The sequence below is a fragment of the Panicum virgatum genome, chromosome 2N (genome assembly GCF_016808335.1).
Source record: "Panicum virgatum strain AP13 chromosome 2N, P.virgatum_v5, whole genome shotgun sequence".
Taxonomy (NCBI): Eukaryota; Viridiplantae; Streptophyta; class Magnoliopsida; order Poales; family Poaceae; genus Panicum; species Panicum virgatum.
Window position 1 is genome coordinate 266,669 of NC_053146.1, and position 17,689 is coordinate 284,357.

Sequence of the window (17,689 nt, forward strand, 5' to 3'; positions counted from 1 at the left end):
GTCACCTCTTCGAACGCAGCGAAGCCCTAGACGCCGTCGACGCCCGTCGCCTCCTTCAGTCCCGAGACCGACGCCCGTGCCTCCACTACTTGACGTCTTCAACCGTCGTCCGCCTCCTTGGTTTTGTGGCGCAAACCAAGAAACCCGCCTTCCGTCGTCGCTTGCGCCCTCGATCCAGGAGTGTACGCCACAGCTACCGCCCGGCATGAGCTCCGGTCCCGGCTGCCCTTCACCGTCGTCCACCACACGGTCCATCGGCCACAGCACCTCCACGGCAGTTCTCCGTCGACACTTGACGCCCGTGTACCTGCAATCCAAAGACCAAGCGCACGATCACACCGCACGGTTGACAATTCACTCGTCACAATCAGGATAGATTACTCAACATTCCTCACCTTGCGTGCGTGCAGGAATCAGAAGCCATCTAGGGGGCCATCCACTGAAAATGTGACATAAAAAATTGGACAATTGGGTCTTCTTTTAATCCAACAAACAAAAGATTGACGTCTCTTGGGGGGGGGGGGGGGGGGGGGCGATATCAATCAACTACCTAGCTTATACAAACATATTGATTTGGTTGCCTGATGAAATGAAATGTCTCAAAAGACATGAACGCAAGGAGCAGTCTTTCTCTACCCAAGCTCGATTTTCATGCTACTTGAAATCTCTGGCCCACTCCAATTCAAACCTACAGCTTCTCTCTTCTACATGATATGATGATATTTAGCATGTCCACATGTATCATACTAGTAGTATATGTTACCAGTGACTTGCTTACTACACCTCTCAATCATCCAAGGCAACCCATGTATGTTATCGCAGCTTTGAAATCACTACAAACATCTCTGAGCACAGAAACAAGAGTGTGTGCCTGCCAACGCCAACGACCTCTTCTCATTGATCCGTGTCCACTGCAGCACTGTCATCTTGATGGCTCTCCTCCTCGTACTGAGCCTTTGGCTCCAAATCGATAAATTGGTTTGAGTTGTTCGCCAGATGTGATATGCTCACTCTCCCCTGTTTCCTGATGTACTCTGCAACAGCCTTCATCTCCTCGGTGGATATGTAGATGAACTTCCCACGGTCATCCATCACACCAGATAACCTATCTGTTAAATTCAAGACAAAAGGCTCATCAGACTAAATAATGCTGAGTGCTTTAGTGGCAGGCAAGTTTCACACATATGCCACAAAATGCAGCTAAAAAAAGCATACAGACAGCATCAGGAGGGCTATTAAGGCTGAGTCATAGACCAAAGGAAAGAGGACCAAAGTTATACAAGAGTCACATACCCATGCTTTCCAGAGTCACAATGCGGTTGATGCAATCCTGCAAAATAGTGTGTTGTACTGAGAAGCAAGGTAAATTAATGACTATAGGATGCTGGTACATGACAAATCAAGCGATACAACACCACAGAATAATTCCCACAGCAATAGTTGACGGCCATTCAAGTTCACATCTACTGGGCTTGTCATGGTTTGATTACTCATCACTTCTAACAGTACTGAATGATCACCGATCACGACTCTATGGAACCTAGACTGGGACTTTACTGAGAGAAAAGCATCTCAGCCTCATGCAGCAGTGATGTCAAAGGATGAGGGGAAAAGGTTCAGGAAATTATCGTTACACTACACAGTACCAAACAGTCAACTAGCTGAAAATGTTTGTCATAAAACGAATAAAAACTAGCAGAAAATTACACATGGAGACAAAAGACATTGCAAATTTTTTTTGTCTCAAAGTCATGCAAATCCCAACTAATGATGGTTATATGGAGGTGTTTTTCGGTCCATATTCTAACCTCATCTCAGACACTGCCTCAGGATAAAGGTCACTGACAGAGTTTTGGAGATATCTTAGAATGCTGCCCGGTATTCTTGCTTACTGGTTTTCCTAGAAAATGAGCCCCATGTGGATCTCAGATTTCTATGCATGGCACGCGGCATATAAGGTGAGACTAGTCCCAAGTGTTAGCAGCTCAATTTTCACTCTCATTGAGCTGAGAGGATGACATTCAAGTTGGGGAAGTTTTCTGGGTTTTCTTCATTCACACTCACAATGCCATGCCATCCAACGGGAGGGGAGGCAACACATTTATACACAGCTGCAGGGCAGCCAACACTGAGGCATATTCTACTCCTAGTCTAAGATGCCAAATGAAAGGACTACTCCTAGTCTAAGATGCCAAATGAAAGGACTAACTGCTGTCCTATCTAGATGCTAAAGCAGTCCAAGATGCTGTCCTCTAGGGCAGCAATGGTGCTAGTGCATGCTGCAGAAAAATGAGATGCTGCAGCCCCACATGCTGCAGCCCCACAAAGACCACAAGTACAGAGACTTATTCCCTTCATTCTCCCCCTAAGTCTTGTGCATCGTCTTGTGGGAAGATTGGACCATCCCGGTCTTGGAGCAGAGCTCAAGGAACTTGATCCTCCCAAGGGGCTTGGTGAGCAGATCCGCAAGCTGATCCTTGGTGTTGATGTAGCTCGTCTTGATGGTTCCTTCCTCCAAGCAGCCTCGGATGAAGTGATACTTGACCCGGATGTGCTTGCTCCGTTCGTGGAAAACGGGGTTCTTTGCCAAGGCCAGAGCGGACTTGCTATCCACCCTGAGCTCCACTGCTCCAGTGTCTCTGCCGAGTAGATCACCAAGTAGTCGAGCGAGCCAGAGCGCCTGAGTCGACGCGGTGGAAGCCGCTATGTACTCGGCCTCGCAGCTGGACAAGGCCACCACCTGCTGCTTGACCGACTGCCAGCTAACGAGGCACTCGCCGAGGAAGAAGAGGATCCCGCTCGTACTCTTGCTGGTGTCGATGTCGCCGGCGTGGTCGCTGTCGCTGTACCCAACGAAGTGTGCCGCCCCAGGGCACCTCGGGTAGTGGAGACCGTGGTCGAGAGTCCCGCAACATAGCGGATGATCCTCTTCACGGCCTGTTGGTGCTCCGTCGTCGGTCGCTGCATGAACCGACTGACGTAGCCGACGGAGAACGCCAAGTCCGGCCGTGTGTGGGCGAGGTAGCGGAGGCTCCCCACAAGACGCCGGTACTGAGTAGCGTCTACCTCCTCCGCCGTGCTGTCACGGATCAGCTTCAGCCTCTCCTCCATCGGAGTGAGAGCTGGGTTGCAGTCGGTGAGCCCAGCGAGCTCGACGACGCGCTTGGCGTAGGCGGTCTGTCGAAGTGTGATCCCGGAGTCGTCCTGGTGCACCTCGATCCCCAGGTAGAAGGAGAGAGGCCCCAGGTCGCTCATCTGGAAGGTGGCCTTCATCTCCTCCTTGAACGCCACCACCTCCGCATCCTTGGTGCCGGTGATCACCAAGTCGTCGACGTAGACACCCACCAGCAGGGCATTTCCGCCATTGCCCCGCCGGTAGATGGCCGCCTCGTGCGGGCTTTGCTCGAAGCCCATCCCCTTGAGTGTGGAGTCCAGCTTGGCGTTCCACGCCCTCGGGGCCTGCCGCAAGCCATAGAGGGCCTTGCGCAGACGTAGCACCTCACCCTCCTTGCCGGGGATCGCAAACCCCGGCGGCTGGTGCACGTAGACCTCCTCCTTCAAGTCGCCGTTGAGAAACGCCGACTTGACGTCCATGTGATGGACACGCCAGCCCTCCTGGGCAGCTAGCGCAAGGAGGAGTCGCACGGACTCCATCCGTGCCACGGGAGCGAAGGCATCGTCGAAGTCGACTCCCTCCTGCTGCACGAAACCTCGTGCCACCAGGCGAGCCTTGTGCTTGACGACGGTGCCGGCCTCATCCCTCTTCAGCTTGAACACCCACTTAAGGGTGATCGCGCGGTGACCGCGAGGGAGATCAGCAAGCTCCCAAGTGCGGTTCTTCTCAACCGCGTCCATCTCCGACTGCATCGCGGCACGCCATGCCGCGTGTCCCTCGGCCTCTGCAAAAGACCGAGGCTCGCCGTCGTCGCACGCGAGGAGCAACTGCGCCTCCAGGTCGTGAGGCACCAGTCCCGGCACCGGCTGATCGCCGAGAAGGTCCTCCATCGTACGGTACCGCAGCGGCTCACCGTCGTGGTACGCGTCGATGCGCTCCTCGTCGTGAGAGAGCGGAGTAGCGAACTCCACCGGGCTGTGAGCAGGTGCTGGAGTAGGCGTGCCCGGAGGAGTGGCTGTCGGTGCTGGAGTGCGCGGCGTCGCCGGCTGTGGTGGTACAGCTGAGGAACTCGACGCAGCCGGAGTCGTAGCTGAAGGGCGTGGTGCCGCCGGTGTGGCGGGCGCCGGAGTCGGTGGAGGCTCGGGGACCGGGGTAGGCACGCTCGGCGAAGAAGAGCTGCCTACTCCCCCAGCTCCCTCGAAGTGGACGTACTCGACGGTGAAGTCGTCGTACGTCGGAGCCGAGCCGTCGTCCACCGCCTTGTCCCACGCCCATCCTCGCCCTTCGTCGAACACAACGTCGCGCGCCGTGCGCACACGCTGTCTCCGGGTCGAGAATGCGGTAGGCCTTCGAACCCGCCGCGTAGCCGATGAACACTCCCGGAGTGCTCCTGTCGTCGAGCTTGCCGATGTGGCCAAGCTCCTTGGCGAACGCGAGGCAGCCGAAGACCCGCAGGTGGGAGACCGCCGGCTTGCGCCCATGCCAAGCCTCATACGGTGTCATGCCGTCGAGTGTCTTGGTGGACGAGCGGTTGAGGATGTAGACGGCCGTCACCACCGCCTCACCCCAGAAGACAGTCGGCATCCCCCTCTGCTTGAGGAGGGCCCGGGCCATCCCCACAACCGTCTGGTTGCGCTGCTCGACGACGCCGTTCTGCTGCGGGCTGTACGGCGCGGAGTAGTGGCGCTGGATGCCCTCATCCGCGCAGTACGCCGCGAACTCGGCCGCCGTGAACTCGCCGCCGTTGTCGGTGCGCAGCACGCGCAACTTGCGGCCGCTCTCCGCCTCCGCAGCAGCCTAAGCACGCCTGATGGCGTCCGCAGCCTCTCCCTTGCTGCCGAGGATCATCACCCACATGAAGCGGGAGAGGTCATCGACGAGCAGCAGGAAGTAGCGCCGTCCTCCTGGTGTGACCGGTGTCACCGGGCCACACAAGTCCCCGTGTACGAGCTCGAGCCGCTCCTTGGCTCGGAAGCTCGCCTGCTGGGGGAAGGAGTGCCGCCTCTGCTTCGTCAGCACACAGACGTCGCAGAGCTGCTCCACGTGGTCGAGGCACGGGAGGCCTCGCACCATCTCCTTGGCGCCGAGCCGCTTCAGGGCCTCAAAGTGGAGGTGCCCAAAGCGCTCGTGCCACTGCCATGCCTCGTCGTCCCTGCGAGCTGCAAGACAAAGAGCCTGGGCCACCCCGACATAGAGAATGTAGAGGCGGTTCTTCCCTCGAACCACCCTGGCGAGAAGCTGGCGACGGTGGTCCCAGATGCGGAGGACCCCGCTGTCGATCACCACGCGGGAGCCGCTCTCATCGAGCTGCCCAAGGCTGATGATGGAGTTCCGCAGCGCCGGGATGTAGTAGACTCCGGTGAGCATCCGGTGCTCTCCGGACTTGGCGGTGAAGATCACGGAGCCCACGCCCTTGATCTCCACGGCGGAGGAGTCCCCGAACCTGACGGAGCCACCTACGTCGACGTCCAGGTCGGAGAAGAACTCCCGCCGCCCGGTCATGTGGTGCGTGGCGCCGGAGTCGAGGTACCAGCCATCGACCCTGTCGTCGTCGGAGCCGTTGCCGAGGAGAACTCGGGCACGCGGCTCGTCGAGGTGGAGTAGAGCGGTGACAGGCGGTGCCGCCGGCTGCGGCTCCATGTCCCCGTGGAGTAGGAACAGAGCCGGCTCGTCATCCGGCTGGGCCTCCGCGACGTGGGCTTGGCCCCCACGCCTCCGCTGCGGGCAGTCCCTGGCCCAGTGGCCGGGCCTGCCACAGTTGTGGCAGGCGTCGTCTCGTGCCGCCTTGGGCCTGTCAGCGGCGCCGCCCTGAGCATCTCCGCGGGCGCCACCCTCGGCGCGCCCTCGTGCCCCGGCTTGGGCACCTCCGCGCCCCTTTCGCGGCTTGCCGCGCTTGCGGCCACCAGTCGAGGAAGAGGGCTCCCCCCTCCTCCTGTCACCGCGCCGAGCCTCCCACTGCTCCTGAGTGAGGTGGAGCTTCCCACCGATGGAGATGCCTCCCGAGGGAGGCTGTGGCTCGTCGCTGTTGACGACCTTGAGGCGACCTATCGCCTCCTCGATCGTCATGGTGGAGAGGTCTAGCAGAGACTCGATCGAGCGAGCGGTCTGCTTGTACCTCTCGGGGACGCAGCGGAAGAGCTTCTCGACGGCTCTCTCCTCGTCGTAGGTGTCGTCGCCGAACTGCACCACCTTCTGCAGTAGAGTGTTGAGACGGAGGGCGAAGTCATCAACATCCTCACCTGGCTTGAAGGCCAGGTTCTCCCACTCCTTGCGAAGTGCCTGGAGAGTGGTCTTGCGGGCGCGGTCGCTGCCGATACGTGCCGCAGCGATGGAGTCCCAGGCCTCCTTGGCAGTTCGCTTCTTGGAAAGCGTGAACTGCATCTCGGGCGGGGCTGCTGCGATGAGAGCATCCAGCGCCCGTCGATCCTCATCGTAGTCGACGTCGCCGTACCAGACTGCCTCCCACATATGCCGCACCTGGAGCTTCACCTCCATGACTGCGGCCCACTCGACGTAGTTGGTCTTGGTGAGGGTGGGCCACCCACCACCGGGACCGACGTCCCTGACCACCGCCTGGAGGCCGTGGTAGCCGGGGGCGCCGCCGCGCGCACCCCAGCCAGGAGCTCCGCCACCGCCCTGCGCGCCGCCGCCAAGGGCGCGGCCGCCGCCAGGGGCGCCGCCTCCGCCGCCGGGCGCGCGGCCCCGTGGGCCGTCGCTGGGCGCGCGGCCCCCTGGGCCGTCGCCGGGCGCGCCGCCCCCTGGGCCGCCGCAAGGCGCGCGGGCCCCTGGACCGTCGCCGGGCGCGCCGCCGGGCGCGCCGCCATCTAGGCCGCCGCCGGGCGCGCGGGCCCCTGGACCGCCGCCGGGCGCGCCGCCGTCCAGGCCGCCGCCGCCGGGGTGGACTGCTGCCCACCGCGCGGTCCGCTCCCGCGCTCTCTCCCTCTCCAACTCCTCAAGGTCCTCGTCGGCGGTGGCGTCGCCGGCGATGGAGCCGCTGAGGCTGCCGCGCAAGGTCTCAACCTCGACCTCCGCCGCACGCGCTGCATCCTCCGCCGCCTCTGCTTCCACCTCCGCCCTGGCCGCCGCCAGCTCGGCTGCAGCCAGCCTGGCCGCCCTCGCCGCTGCTGCAGCGGCTTGTGCCGTCGCTCGCCTGCGCTCCTCTGCCGCGGCGAGCTCGGCATCTCGCTGACGCCGTGCGCTCGAGGCGACCTAGCGCTGAGACGGTGCGTCGGACATGGCGCGCCTCCAGGGGGCTGCTGCGTGGAGAAGACGCAACCTCAGACGAGCTGAGCTGCCGCTCGTCTGCTCGGGTGAGGAAGGTGGAGTAGAGGGTGCAGCAGGTGCTGCTGCACTAGCCGCTGCTGCTGCGCTAGCTGCTGCTGTGCTAGCTGCTGCTTGGGAGGGAGAAGTGCAGGAAATGTCTAACCTACATGAAAGTACGGCTCTGATACCAGATGTTAGCAGCTCAATTTTCACTCTCATTGAGCTGAGAGGATGACACTCAAGTTGGGGAAGTTTTCTGGGTTTTCTTCATTCACACTCACAATGCCATGCCATCCAACGGGAGGGGAGGCAACACATTTATACACAGCTGCAGGGCAGCCAACACTGAGGCATATTCTACTCCTAGTCTAAGATGCCAAATGAAAGGACTACTCCTAGTCTAAGATGCCAAATGAAAGGACTAACTGCTGTCCTATCTAGATGCTAAAGCAGTCCAAGATGTTGTCCTCTAGGGCAGCAATGGTGCTAATGCATGCTGCAGAAAAATGAGATGCTGCAGCCCCACATGCTGCAGCCCCACACAGCCCCACAAAGACCACAAGTACAGAGACTTATTCCCTTCACCAAGTAACTATTTTGGATACATATTTAGTTAAATTAAAAAGCAGAAATATAAAAGGAAAAAATTAAGGCAAGGCAATTTCAGATAATGGAAAAGTTAAGGGCGTGAGACAGCTAGCCAGTTGACAAATGCCCCATGTAATGGGGTTACAAAACATATCATTCTTGAAATGCCAGTTTAATGGTGCAACAGCGGTGTAAAGAAAAGGGTATCAGATGGTATCAAACTTAAGTTATCAGCACATATATAATGGATTTTATCATTATTTCTATTTGAACATGACAGGCCATCGGAAGTTAATTGAGTTATTCATAACAAGAGTCAAGCCTCTAATGCATAGACTTTAAGTACCTGGGTTCGCATCCTGAACTCTGCTGCCAGGTCCTCAAGGGGAACACACTTCTGCTTCTGGAAAGTTCAAGGGAAAAAATTAGCAGCTAAGTTTTCCACTTTACATAGCCAAGCATATCATACCAAATAGGATAGGCAACCAGTATACTCAAGATTGTGGCAGGACATACTGCATGCTTCAAATACTGTTTAGCAAGCTAGGGTAAAGCACATCACTATAAATTCTCATAATCAATTTCAGACTTCAAGGTAAAACAAAACGCAATGGTATCTGTAAGCAGACTAAATGGCAAACAAAGCACAAAATATTTATATGGACAGTGACCTATCATAGTTCATTGAAGGGAGATTTTTTTTTTGGTCCAATTCAAGAATAATCATGGAAACTTAAAGTTGCATATTCATGGGGGCATAATTGAAGGCACTTGCTTCATAAACAGTATACCTTGATGTATTCCACAAAGTTGTGGAGCAAACCCTGACCATCATCTTGCATCTCACTCTCTGTTGTACCTTCATCATCAACAGAGAAGGCCCCTTTCCATTTCTCAAATTCTAGAGCAGCGGCCTCCTCTTCCTTTGCTTTCCTTGCTCTAGCTTCTTCTTCCTAGACCAATTAATTAGGTACTTAGCATCGCAGTTCGAAACATGACAAAAGAAAAGAACAGAAAGTATTGGCAGCTAGAAGAATCCCTAACCAGTAGTCTCTCTTGTGCCTCACGCTCCTCATCCTTTCTCCTCCTCATTTCCTCATACCGGTCTTGTTTATTCCTCCTTGAATCCCGTGCAGCATCTTCAGCCTTGCAAGCAAAGAGTATTGTTCATGTCAATTTTGGGGCTTTATTTCATATAAGAGAGATCGGCACAACATGTAATTGTACATTGTAATTTGCTTGCCAATTCTGTTATGACATCGACATCAAACTGGCAATCAATCAATTATGGTAAGTTGGCTTGAGCCAGGCACTGAATGTGTAAACCATGACAAAAGCAGAATGTGCAAACCATAGATAAACAAATAAACTGAATTGGGATAGGAACACACTGAAGTACATACGGTAGATGAACTAAACCTGCCCGTGCAGCCGAAATTGCAGTGGGAGGTACCAATCAATGGAACACAATTCACTAATCTGTGGCTCGCAAGATAATCACTAGTTGGAACCCATGGGCGGCAGGACACAGCATTGTAGTGAGTAACCAACCTGACGCTGCGCCTCTCGCTCTTGCCTTTTCTTCTCCTTCTTCTTGGAGGATCTGGGAACGTCCTGGACCTCCTCCTCGTCACCCTCCTCATCGTCCTCTGGAACTGCACAGCCGAGAACCGAGGCTAGGGTTAGGACGCACGCAATAGGTGGCAAAAAAAAAGGGCTTTCGTTGTTCTGGTACCATCGCGGCTGGCTGATGCAGCAGAAGAAGAGGCTGCTCCCGGCCTCCGACGCATGCGGCGCGGCGCAGCGCGACCGTGCAGAACCTGGTCCTCCTGGAGCGGCTGGGGCGGGAGGCGGTGGTTGTCGGCGGCATCGGAGCGGCGGCGCCAGCGGAGGAGGGGGATGATGGCGAAGACCAGGAGCATGCAGAGCACGGCGCCCAAGACGCCGCCCCCGCCGGCGTCCATCTTCCCGGTCGCCGGCGATCTCGCTTCCCAAACCCTCGATTTGATCGGAATCGATTTGCCTGCCGCAACTGATTTGTTTTTTTCTTCCCCGAGAGAGAGAGAGAGGAGGAATCTGCCATGAAACACGCTCGCAATGTGGTCCGGCCCAGTTGGGTGTTTAGGAGGCCCAAACCCGACGCAGCAGCTACGTTCGGCCCAGGAATGTCAGGATGTATCTTCTGTATGGTTTTCTATTATTTTTCAGTTTTCTGTGCATTTCCTTGATTCTATAGTAATTATTTTAATTTCTTCTTGGTTATTTGTTTATGCTCTTATCTGTTTATAAATAGTTAATAACGGAGTTTTTTTAGAACGACCAAGTGCTTTGACCTAGTTTGGTCCGTAACCGAAGTAAATTATTACTATCATGTATATCTACTCCTTTTTATTTATTTACTACCATATTACCCGTGCGTTGATACGGATAATATAATAGATCTACATAATATCACCAATTTTGTGTTCGTTCACTCCGCCTACAGGTCATGCGAGACATTGATTGACCAGGTTCCGATTATGATTCCGACTGATTTGCCCGGGTTTCCAATCAAGATTTCGATTGATAAAAGGCTAGTCGGACTCGTATACGGGATAGACTAAGAGTTAAGACCCACCTGTCAATAACATAAGATGGATCAAACTGAAATTTGAGGTAAAAATCCTACTCGCTTTAGTAATAGATATAGATTAGTCCAGATTGTTGGATTATTATTATAAAAACACTATGGGTTGTAGAACCCCATGCAGTAGTGCTACGTTTCGCTTGCAAAGACGATCCAGTCGAAATGTCAAATAACTTGTCGTGACAAATAAAACACACTTAATAAAAATAAAGAATGGAACACTTATCGATAACTAGCCATGATGTATGTACCTCCAATCTTCGTTCCATACTACCATGAATACATATATTTTTGTTCCGGCCTGTCATTAGTTTTTTTCTGCAGAAAAAACTCTGTTTCGGAATTTATCACATTTAAGGCCCTTGAAACTTTAGAATGCTCTACAGCTGTCCTTGGAGCCATGTCCAGTGTTGATCGTTCTATATCACCATTTTTAATTATCCTTGTGCTCACATGATAATAACATGTATAACGGTCTAGTATATTTTGTTTATTATACACATATGATGATTGCTGTACCATTTTTATTTATATCTATTTGCCTGTTTGTAAGATTGCCTTGGATTTTTTTTTTGAACGTAGATTGCCTTGGATACTTGTGAAGAGCAGTATGTGAACTTCAAGAACAAGTTTTTTGAAGACTCTAAGCAGCAACAACTTAGATATCCTTGACCACTTTACAATAGTAGTAATTTTGCATACTGAATCTAAAACGATAGACCCCAAAAAAAATGTTTCAATTAAAAATCGATGAGGTCGCATTCTATCGTAGAATGTGGGTGAAACTATTTTAATTTGTATTTTAAGAATACTTTTGCTACTTTTTTAAAGAAAACTAACACAGGGTGTGGTCGATCCAAATAATTAAATGAACAAGGAAGAGTTCATGCGCGCATTTATCTGAAAGAACCCAACATCCCCTTGCCTGGCTGGCAGAGAGGAAGAGAGAGAGTGAAAGCATCTAGGCCGATAGATGCACATGGTAAGTTTCGGTGATTAATGACAATCGTATGTGACTAATCTGTGTTTTAAAGGAAATATCGACTATCGTTGTGTCTCATATGAAATGTGAAAGGAGACCCCTCAATTTGATTGATTCTACGGGTCAAGGCCAAAAAATTGAAGATTAAGGATCTTTCTAGTATCAAATGTCACAAAGAGATGAAGAACACTTGATTTAGTTCAGATTTTATATTTTAGTTTTTGACCGTACTATTAAGGGGGTTTCTTGAGTTAGTATCTTGACCTAGTAAAAGTTGACCTAGAAAATCTTGCACACTTGCTCAAGACAGCTCAAAGAAGTCAAAACAACACTTGGAAGAAGAAAATCTCGAAGAAGAAATCAACTCCGTGTCATTTGAGCAAAGACAAGAAACATCAGTATCACCTGTTAAACCGATGATGTAGCGCCGGTTAAACCAGCGTCCATGCACCGGTTAGACTGATGACTTAGTTATTGAAGCATCGGTGTATAACTCAGTGCAATTGGGGATCAAGTGAAAATAGTTCTACTGCACCGATTTAACCGATGAAAGCATCGATGCAATGCCCTACTAATGTCCAGAGAGCCTGTTTCTTGTGAAGCATATGGGTCTTCATCACCAGTTTAACCGATGGTCAAAGTGATAGCATTGGTGCAGTCACTGTACCATTGATCAGAGAGAATGTTTTGGAGAACATAAAATTCTCTTCAGCATTGGTTTAACTGATGCACCATCGGTCAAAGCATCGGTGCAATGACATAAGCCTGTGCATTGTGTCAGTTTTTCAATTTGACCTTAGAGTGACTGGTTTAACTGATGCTCCCCCATCGGCTTAACCGGTTCTTAGTACTTTTCTGCAGTGTGGCAAGTAACGGCTATGGGGGTTTCTCTACTCTATATAAGGTGCCCCCCCGTCATTTATGATGCTTTTGACACATTGAATATCTGAGGCCACCCCAAAGGTAAGGAGAGAGTGCTAGAGCTATGAGAAGAAGATCTTGAGCTTGAGATTTGATGCAAACAAAAAGATTTCATCCATTTGAGAGTAGCAAGTGTGCCTGAGTTTAGGGTCAGTTTAGTGTGGGTCAAGTGAAGGCTTTGTAGCTTGTTACTCTTGGTATCTGACGGGACCTAGGCGGTATTAGTGATCGGAGGCTCTTGGCGAACTCTTGGAGTTTGTAGGAGCCCCAAGATGATGAAGATGTACGCGGTTTGAAGCTTGCCGCTTTGGAGATGGAGAAGGGGTACTCTTAGTGGATATTTGCTATTTGTCAGGCAAGATAGCTTAATCTTTTGTGAGTTCTCCAACATGGATTAGGGGGAGCGTTAAGAAAAAAATCAGGTTGCCCGTGTCCTTTGCTCTTACATTCAAACATTTAATTTCATTTGTGCTTGTTGTTCTTTGTTTGCTTATTTTGTTTACAAGAGCTTAATCATGCTAGTGTGTTCTTGACTAGGTTCTTTAATTCTTAGTGTGACTATCTCTAGGCAAAATGGACATATTAATGTGTTTATCCACCTAAAGCCTTGTTGTTAGTATGCTCTAGTTAATAGGTTTCGAATTTTAAATTGGGCAACACTCGTGCTAGGTTAAGAACTCGGTAGAAATTCTTTTTAAAAAAATCCAATTCAACCTCTCTCTTGGCCCACCATCAGAGAGTGGGGAGCAATGGATGGACGGATGCATCATGCATGTATATCCACCGATGGGATGGTGACAAATTGGTAAAGGCAAAAGCTGGATAGATTTGCAGTGCAAGTCGGCCGATCAGGAACAGTGCGCTGATCGATTCAGTGCAAGAGTCATTTTGATTCTCCTCTTGCCCTGTTTGGTTTGTGCTACGCTAGTCATTAACACAATTTTGACAGCTAATTAAAGGTACTCCCTCCTTCCCTGTTTATAAGGCATACACGTATATCAAGATTCAAACCTTGTCATCTTTGACTAATAATTTGACTATTAAATTTTTATTTTTATAATGCAAATTTCATATGATTGGATTCATAATCAAATATATTTTACAATGATTATAAGTTTATAATCAAAAGTGATATAATATATGATAAATAAATGGTCAAAGTGTTGTTTAGAAGACCGTGTCATGTTCCACCATGCCTTATAAACGGGGAAGGAGGGAGTATTAAATAAAGTCAGTTTATAAAACTAACTCCACAACTCATGCGCTACTTCACGAGACGAATCTAATGAGATCTTTGACCGTATGATTAGAGAATGGTTACTGTAGCATACTGTAGCTAATCATGAATTAATTACCATTATTAAATTCATCGCGTAAAGTTATACCCATCCGTGAAGAAGTTTTGCAAATAGATTTCATTTAATATTTTATGCATGTAAGATTTTCTTCCAACGGTAGGAGTTGCAGCTTAAAACAAATAGGGCCGAAAAGTAGGTGGCGGCTATGGTGACTTGTCCTGCAGACTGATATTTGCTGATCACCACAGCAGCAGCACCAGCAGCATTTTTCACTAGCAATCGTACCAATTCATTGATTCAGGAGGTACCTGCTTTCAGTTCCCTGTGCATGCCATCAGCATCGGATCCTGTGCATCCATAACCAATGTCGTTCTTGGATTCGCGCGTGTAACTCGTCAATCGTTTTAATGTTCATCATGGCTAGCTCACACCTGTCATGTCGGCATCTTATTAATTAGTCCATCATATCTGCATTATATATGGTACTACATGGAAGAAACCTTATTGTTTATGTATACTTAATTAGACCTCGTTTAGTTACAGGGCGTAAAATTTTTAAAAAGGAATCTTTGTATAGTTGAAGTACTAAACATATACTGATCATAAAATTAATTACAGAACTCGTCTGTAAATCACAAGACGAATTTAACGAGCCTAATTAATCCGTCATTAAAAATTGTTTACTGTAGCACTTTAGCGTCTAATTACAACCTAATTAGGTTCATTAGATTCGTCTCGCGATTTACAGGCAAACTATGCAATGCGTTTTTTATTTCATCTAGATTTAAGTCTCCATGCAGGTGCCGAATTTTTTTTTGGAATTTTGAATTATGCAACTAAACAAGGGCTTAATGTATGTAAGAAGGATGATTGTATATATTTTCCTTGGTAGATATAGACCGTGTTTGGATCCAAAAGCTAGAGCTATTTGAGCTAGAGCTAATTAGATCAAGCAAATAGCTCTCCAATAAAATAGCTTTCAAAAGCTATTTAGCCTTCAAAGCACTTTTTTCTACCTTTTTCTAATCATTGGAGCCCTATTACCTCTCTTGGTATGGTGGACTCCACCTGAAATAGCCCAAATAATTACTCTTTGGGTGGGATAGTTTTTTGAGGTAGGCTATTTGCAAATAGCTAAGAACTAGCCCTTATGTTTGGAAATTTTAGACTATTTTAGACTAAAAATAGCTCTAGCCCTCACAATATATAGCATGCAAAGCTTAAGTAGTGGCATGCATGCAATTGTGATATATATGATGCATCGTACGTAGGACATGCGTGCCTGCATCTATATATCTATCTATCAGGGAAAATTTATTTGTGTGCCTTTTTCTCGTTAAGGGACCGGGCATTATATATACTAGTCTATCAATCCGTGCTCCCGCACGGACTAATTAGAATTAATATAAAAATAAGATTAATCATTATAATTATCTATCTCACGCTGTTTTTCATCTATTAAATATTCTAACACATACTCTAATATATATATTTATTATTATCTAGTTACAATAGATTTTATTTTGTATCACACCTCCATATGTATTCGATATATATCTAGTTGAATTATATGTTTGTGAATTGCCATTCTTATCTCTTTCATCGTACATGAATATATGGTGACATATATCGTGTAGTATTTTTATATAAATATAGTAGTATAAATAATATATTAACAATGATAGAAGTAGTAATTTAAAATTTTATATTGGTGCACATTAATATTTATTATAATTATATAATTTAAATTCTAATTTAGGAGTAATTTAACTTGTAATAGTAATGTCATAATTGGATAATTTATATGCAAATTTAGGGGGGTATTTCTATTATTTTAATATGGCATGTGTGAGTAATTTACACAAAGATTAGGGGGTTACTTTAGATTTGTTTATAATGGCAGAGGTCGGTAATTTAGATATATGTTTAGGGGGGTATTTTAGTTTCATAATGGCTGCGGTGGGTATTAGGAAAGATAACAGATCCGATGGTTATTATAATTAGAGTTGTTGGATTGATGGCTGGATATTTCTGATTTTTGTGAGAATTTATAGAATTTTTCTATTTTTTTAGAGTGTCCACCTAGAATCCTAGGTGGCTTCATGTGAGGCTCCTTGGAGCCTCTAATTAGTAATAGTAAGATTTTTAGCTGGCTATCTCGACCGTACCACAGCTATAGATGTCACTACTAGAAAATGATCCTTCAGAACCGGTTGAAAAGGTGCTTAGGCACCGGTTTTTCAACCGGTACCCCCAAACCGAGACCATTGACCTTAGTCTAGGACACCGGGTGTCTTAGGCATCCATTGGTGCCGGTTGGAAAAACCAACCTGTACCAAAGGGGCTGCCAGCTTGCGTCAAGCTGGCAGCCCCTTTGGTACCGGTTGGTCTTTGCAACCGGTACCAATGAGTTCATGGCATTTCATTTCCCGTTTTCTTTGCATCCTTCACTAGCAGCTTTCAAAGAATCGTTCACAAGATATTGAATCGATCGACAAAATACTCATAGATTCCACAAATCATTCAAAAAATTGTTTACTACAAGATAGATCCAATCCATACAATCCCATATGCATATCTATTTTTGAAAAAAAGAAAAAATCACCCACGGCCAGCTCCCGTCCGGCGGCGACCAGCTTGAACGAGTTCTTCACGCGGGTCAGCTTCCCCACGACCGCGAGCTTCTTGAGCTGCCCGGCCAGCAGCTTGCGGAAGTTGGCCGGCGTCGTGTGCACTACCGAGCGAGCTGCTGGCCGACGCACCGCGCGTGCTTTTCCTCGGGCCACGTGTGCTCCCACTCGCTCGGCTGTCTCTTCCCTGCGCAAGAACCGAAGGAAGAAAAGGGGGAAACGAGAGGAGCCACGAAACTTCAAATCCAAATTACTTCCTCAAATCACAACAATTCGAAACGAAACTCGAGCTACAAATGTGTAACCTTAAGGATTAACAGATCCAAAAAAAAAGTTTGCCAAAAGATTGAGTATAGCTCGTGAATAAAAAATCACATGAAAAAAAAAGACATGCATTCCATGGACATGGATCCTTGCCGAAACAAGGGAGCTGCTCAGGTGGTCAACGCCGCTCCTACTCCTTGGGGCAGCGCGGCCAAACGCCAAGCTTAAGCCGCGGGCGTCCTCGAGGGCCGCAATCTTGTCGCCGCTGAGCGGACGGAGAGCGCGACCACTGCGTGCTCCTGGGCCGGCGGCATGTCCCAGAGAGAATAGCATCTGAGAGAGACGAAGGGGGATGCCACAGTGGTCGATGGGGCGGAGGTCGAGCTATCTCTTGGCGGCGAGCTCACAGCACTCCTGGAGCGGCCGCCGCCGGCGTCCGCGTTCGCGTCTGCGAGCGCCGCCGCGCCGTCCATGTCGGCGAGCGCCGCCATTCGTGTCCTGGAGCAGCTGCGAAGTCCCCGAGACCGAGGATAAGGTAGAGAGAGATGAGAGGGAGAAAAATGAGGGGTAGAGAGATGAGAGATCAGGTGCCGACGGCCAGCGACTTAATAATATCGCGAGTTGGTCTTGGGTGCCGGGTGGTTGTTTGAACCGGTACCTAAGGCCTATCACCTTTATTGGCCCCGGGTTGTGGTAAGACCCGGTGCCGATGTCTACTCCAAAGGCACCGGGTCGTGCCATTACCCGGTGTCATTAATGCATGGGCCAATTTGAACCGGCTCATGGTTTTAACCGGTGTCTTTGATATTCAATTGGTACCGGTTTCTGACGCGGCGCAACTTTCCGGCGTTTGGCACAGGCCAAGAGTACCGGCTGTTGTTGCAACCGGTACCAATATCTAGTATTAGTGCCGGTTACAATATGAGCTGGTAGTTTTGGCTTGGACCTTTGGCTCGTTTTCCAGTAGTGTGTGCTCCCTAGCCATGCATGCCACTTGTTTAG

General features: G+C 49.6%; 1 protein-coding gene across 1 annotated transcript; it reads right to left on the minus strand.

Moving 5' to 3' along the window:
* Positions 1–538: 538 nt before the first annotated feature.
* Positions 539–10,028, minus strand: LOC120659180 (DDRGK domain-containing protein 1-like). The gene is made up of 7 exons (XM_039937232.1): positions 9,702–10,028; positions 9,518–9,621; positions 9,011–9,112; positions 8,758–8,919; positions 8,313–8,369; positions 1,294–1,330; positions 539–1,109 (listed from the first exon to the last, which is right to left on the minus strand). Exons 1-7 carry the CDS (start codon positions 9,928–9,930, stop codon positions 895–897), a joined length of 906 nt encoding a protein of 301 aa, XP_039793166.1. The 5' UTR covers positions 9,931–10,028; the 3' UTR covers positions 539–894.
* Between the last annotated feature and the right edge of the window lie 7,661 nt (positions 10,029–17,689).

What these genes read in the sequence shown, in the direction of transcription:
- LOC120659180 (XM_039937232.1), bottom strand. Translation starts at nt 9,930, where the DNA reads ATGGACGCCGGCGGGGGCGGCGTCTTGGGCGCCGTGCTCTGCATGCTC. An exon ending in AGTTCAGGATGCGAACCCAG is followed by an intron (nt 1,331 to 8,312) that starts GTACTTAAAGTC and finishes ACTATTTTGCAG; the next exon opens with GATTGCATCAACCGCATTGT. An exon ending in TGTGACTCTGGAAAGCATGG is followed by an intron (nt 1,110 to 1,293) that starts GTATGTGACTCT and finishes TGAATTTAACAG; the next exon opens with ATAGGTTATCTGGTGTGATG.